This window comes from Macadamia integrifolia, unplaced genomic scaffold, assembly GCF_013358625.1.
Source record: "Macadamia integrifolia cultivar HAES 741 unplaced genomic scaffold, SCU_Mint_v3 scaffold445, whole genome shotgun sequence".
NCBI classification, from domain to species: domain Eukaryota; kingdom Viridiplantae; phylum Streptophyta; class Magnoliopsida; order Proteales; family Proteaceae; genus Macadamia; species Macadamia integrifolia.
In genome coordinates this window covers 9,988-15,423 of record NW_024870450.1, presented here as the reverse complement: position 1 = coordinate 15,423, position 5,436 = coordinate 9,988, and the positions used below count along the sequence as shown (strand labels likewise).

The following is a 5,436-nucleotide window of genomic DNA, read 5'->3' as shown; positions in this document are numbered from 1 at the left end:
GAGGGAGAACAAGGGATTGTTTTAACAGTAACACTTACGTGAAGAGTATCTAAAGATGGTCTTAACAAACCAATCCACCTTTCATTTTTATTTTTATTTTTTTGGGTAAATGTAACCATCCATCCACCTTTTCGCAGTTCACACATATTACACTATCTGATGAATCCAAAGAAGGAGAAGTCCAATCGTGGAAGACCAGCCAAGGGCGTGGAAGAGTTCCATCACTCACCCAAAATCAGATATCCTCCATCACATCAATCCATACTATACAACTAATAAAGGGTTAAAGCTTTCCAATTACACTAATGTCATAATCTTTCAGATGTGTATCTCCATTTACAAGAGAAAAGCCAAGAAGATATATATTGTTGAAGTCCTTTAAGAGCGTTAGGTTGTCTAGAGAGTTAAGAGAGTAGTAAGGCAGTACTTTGCTAGGTCAGGGACCACAAACCAGTAGAATGACTACTAGATTCAGCAATCCTGGCCCAAGGTTCGCCTGCTAATAAAGGGTGTCAATCCATTGGTTCGGGCTGGTTTTGGTTTGGGTTGAGCTGGTTTTAGTGTGGGAATGATGAATCCAAAACCAAACAAATGATGAAAGTTTGGTTTCGGTTCGATTTGCTTTTGGGTTTGTATCGATTTGTTATCGACTTGATATGGGTTCAGTTTAACATACATTGGTTTAGGTCTAGGTTTTGAACCGGTGTTGAGCTCTTTCATTCCAAAGTGGTTCATTCTGATTTGATTTCAGGATCGTAATGCAACAATTTGAATCCAGCACGATAAGGTCTCGGTTTGGTCTGATCTGGGTCATTTTGGTTCGAATCGCCCCAATTATGACACCCCTATGTGCCATAGTAAAAATTGGTTGGCTACTGCTTCAATAATTATGAGCTTAAAGAAATAATTGTGCCCATAGTATTCTCAAACAGCTAGGCCCTGTCCCCCCCCCCCCCCCCCCAATCAATGTATAATTGTCTGACTAATCACATAATCTGAGCCTATAGGTATCACTATCTTGCTTTGTTGAGTCTCTAATGATGAACAGTTCATTTTAAGGACCTAATCATAAGTGGGCAGTGTCTATTTTAGTCAGAAAACCAATTAAACCACCATAATATGAACCAGGCTTGATCTGGTTACCATAAACAGTTGGGAGAGTTTGGGATTTTCTTTAGGGAAAGTGATGAGTCCAGAATAATTGGTTATATTTGAAACATGCACTTTAAACACCCTCAACCACAACCAGAATTTAATCTGTGTGCTGTGATTACTGCGGCCCCTTGATCAAGAGTGTGGTTTCCTTCCACATTGCTTCTTCCTCTAATTAACTTTCTTCTTAGAAGTTTGAAGTGATCTCATTTGTAGAAGCTTGTTAAGTGTTTCTTTCAGATAGCCATTAATATTGGTTAAGTACCCACACACTGCTTTATGAAAATGACCTCTTAGCCTGAAATTGGATGTAATGGTTGGCATTTTCAGATGGATAATTTTGAGAGATACATTTTGAGGTTTTTCAATATTAGAGGAATGGCTTCCCGAATTTTTTTTTTTGGGTAAGTAGAAAGGGTGCTCCATGATAATGATCATAATTCTCAGGCCAAAGCTTCCATACGACAAATTAATAGCCTTTTTGCAAGACCAACGAACAATAGTGGATGTGCCATCTTAAACCCACAATCCATCGACTCGAGGAGTGATGAGACACGGACTTCCTTTTACTAGGCTACCAACCCCGATGGCAGAAATGCTTCCATACATATTTAGACCCCAAAGATGACAAATCTCATCTGATGGGATGTCAAAAGATTAGTCCAATTGACCATTCTCTTATTATGCAATCTCATTGGCTAGACAATGATGAATTAAATGGCATTACTACTGATCTCTTAGCCATCCTAATTGTGCAATGAATCAAGGTGAGCTGAGCGGGTCATAATTATACATAATATTGTTATTTAATTGTTTATTTCTATGGATGTCATGATTAAATTGATTCAATCTTGCCATTTTAGTGTGATTGTAGAGTTTTAAGGGTAAACACATTTTTCCAGAAAGGAGAGAAAAAAAAGGGTAAGACACGGTTTCTCTCTCTCTCCTTCTCCTACTCTCTCTCTCTCTCTCTCTCTCTCTCTCTCTCTCTCTCTCTCTCTCTCTCATTTCCCAATGAATAAATAAAAGCAAGACATTGGGCATTTAAAAAAAAAAATGTATAGGTTTTAAGCCCATTAGTTGGCCCAATTTGTGGCCCTTCGTTTTCAGGTCCAAGTCCAATCAAAACCACGCTGGGATTGGTTGTCGGATCGGGCCATGGGACTGCAACATCCCCATTCATTGCTTCACATATAGAGGAAAGCTGTGAGAAAATTCATTCTCTCTCCAAATTTCGTCTTTGTTTCGTTTTCGTCTATTTGTCTTCCTCCACTTCCCTAGCTAGTGTTTGTCTCATGATTTCAAGTATCGGTTTTGTATTGGCTGTATCGTATTGATATCTGCTGAGATCAATCTCTAATTCTTGACCAATCTAGTTCGGTTACCCGTATTATTTTAAGGGTAAAAAAAAAAAAATCGTACTTTTTTTCTAAAAGCAAGGGGCAAAAGTGACCGATACCCACCAATTCTCTCTGAGACCGATATCAATACCGAGAACTAAATCCATGATTTGTCTAGAACATCCTAAGAAGTAAGAACCCTCTAGCTTTCTTTCCAACGATTCAATCTTCTTCCTTCTGGTTTGGTTTCTCCATTTTTTGCCTTTACCCAAATCTTGATTGGTTAGGTAGGGCACACGATGCCACTATTCCTTTCGAATGAGAAGTTTCAATGGTGTTGCCACGATGTCTCTCTAGTGGCCGAGAAGGTTGATGCTTTCCCAAGATGGAGAGATCGAATGTTTGTCGACAGAAGTTTCTAAGATTTGGGTCGGGGTCAGGGTCAGGGTCATCCCAGTCCGGCCATGTCCAATAAGGATCAATCAGGACAGGTCTGGGCTACGCTGAGCCCTGCAAGGTTGGGCCTGGGTTGAAGTTTTGGGGCCCTGAGTTAGGGTTCAGGATGAGTTTAGGCCCAACGAAAGGACTCAAGGTTGGACTAGGATTTTAAGAAGCCTGGCCGAACCAGAGTTATCAATTCGGCCGAACCGAATTTTTCCGAATTTTATCAAAAATTCGGACCGAATCCGAATTAAAAATAAAATTCTTTAAAATTCGCGACTTTTTCAAAACTGAATATAAATCGCGAATAATTCGGACCGAATCCGAATTAAACCGAATTATTCGGTTTATTTAAACATTATTTAAAAAAAAAAAAACCAAAAAAAAAAAAAAAAAAAATAAAAAAACAAAATTTTAAAAAAAAAAAAACCCCAATAAGATTTTTTGACCGCTTTTTTGACCGAATCCTTAAATTAATCATCCGAATTATTCCGAATAATTCTCCGTCCGAATAATTCCCGAATCCGAATTTGCTAACTATGGTCCAGTCACAGAGGTGGCACAATGACTTCCCTTTTCCCCTCTTAAAAGGTAAAAATTATCGTCCTTATTAATGCTTTCATTAATGCTTCTATTGAGTTTGCATTGGCCATAGGATGCCTCATTAGTAGTATCATTAAATTGACTATAAAGAGAAGAGACTCAAAAGGAGTTAAAAACAATATAATTTTCTGTAAATATATAAACTGAATAAAAACCAAATAAAATTGAATAGAATCAATTCAGTTTTGATTTGAGGTTATGAAAAGTATTCAGTTTAAATTTGTTCATATTTATTTAAAAAAAGAGTTTGAGCACCTGTTTCATAGATGTATCGTCTCAACCAATGGGAGGGCTAGTATGAAAAGGAGATTAGGATTATTTTCGAACAAAAGGCAAAAGAAAGTGACACAAACTATGCACTCCAACAACATGGCCAGTCTTTTTCATAATTCAAACCAAACCCGATTGACACCCTAAAGCTAATATGGTGAGACAAAGAGTCACAGAGTGCCCTTAGGGCGGCGTGGGAAAGCATCTGGATACTACTTGCGTGTAATTCTCTTTCTCTAGTCTCTCTCTTACCCACTACAGCAAATGCAAATAAATTTAGTAGTTAGGTTTGGTTTAGACTTTAATTAATTTACTTCCCCATGATAACTAATACATTAGCTAATCCTAAAAAGTATGATTATGACTATAATAATGATCCTTTTTAATTTTGGCGTATCGTTCGTCGCCCAGTAGCCGCAATTTTAATTGGAAAAGCTGCGGCTGCGCTTCCCCCAATGCCTACCCCTACATCCCACGGCCCACGCCTCCCCCGCCCCACCCACTAGCTACTTTTGTCTCTGTGTGAGCTCAGAGAAAATTATTTTATTAGGTCTACGAGCTTCATGGGGAAGCCAACACTTTCTCTGTTTTTAGGGGTTATGGCTCCTCACTCATTGGAACAGAGCAGCGACAGCTCTACTCCTGCTCTCTTTTTCTGAGTTTTTATCCATCTTACCTTCGTTTCTGAACGTTTCTGAATAGAATCGATCTGTTTCCTGAGTCTTTCTTGTCAAGAATTCTAGGTTTTCGACCTCATTTTAGCTGGGTTAAAGTTTAGTTGAGTTGGGTTGATCTGCAAACTTCTTGTTGTGGCTACATTTATATGTTCTCAGCTTCCAGAATATAAACTGTTGGTTTCTTTACTTAGGGTTCATAGTTTCGTTGCAATGACAATGTCTTGGGCTGATGATGTTGCTGATGGAACTTCTAGGTCTTCTCGTCCTACCCGGGCTAATTATGTCCCTCCTCATCTCAGAAACAATCCTATGGCGTCTCCTGATTCTTCTTCCTTTCCGTTTCCTGATGAGTCGTCATACCCTGGTTATCATTTGAAACATTCTGGTGGCAGAGAATTCGGGAGGTCTTCTAGGGGTCGATGGGGAGATCGACGGAGGGTACCGCGTCAGCCAAACCCATTTGATGTTGCTGATAAGTTTGCTGGATTGGGGATTACGGAGGAAGAAAGTAATGGTGATGGTGAGGGGATCAATTTCGAAGCCTATGAGGACATTCCCGTTGAGACCAGTGGATTGGACGTGCCCTTACCTGTTAGTACGTTTGCAGAGATCGATCTGGGGAAAGCCCTTACTGAGAACATTATGAGGTGCAGATACGTCAAGCCAACGCCAGTTCAACGCCACGCTATCCCCATTTCCATTGCTGGGCGGGACTTGATGGCTTGTGCGCAGACGGGTTCGGGGAAGACGGCTGCATTCTGTTTCCCAATTATCAGTGGGATTATGAAGAACCAGTTGCATCAGCAACATCGCTTGCCTTCGCGTGGCTCACGAACTGCTTATCCCAATGCTTTGATTCTCTCCCCGACCAGGGAGTTGTCTTGCCAGGTGCTTTTATATGAACTAGGAACTATTAATATATTTGGATTTTCGATTTTTCTTTCTCCACCTGC

General features: G+C 39.9%; 1 protein-coding gene across 1 annotated transcript in view; it reads left to right on the top strand.

The window, feature by feature from the left end:
* The first annotated feature begins 4,693 nt into the window (after positions 1-4,693).
* Positions 4,694-5,436, top strand: part of LOC122068610 (DEAD-box ATP-dependent RNA helicase 52C-like) — a 2,261-nt gene continuing 1,518 nt past the window's right edge. The window contains exon 1 of the mRNA XM_042632483.1: positions 4,694-5,371. Within this exon, the coding sequence (XP_042488417.1) occupies positions 4,694-5,371 (678 nt within the window). The remainder of the gene's footprint in view (positions 5,372-5,436) is intronic.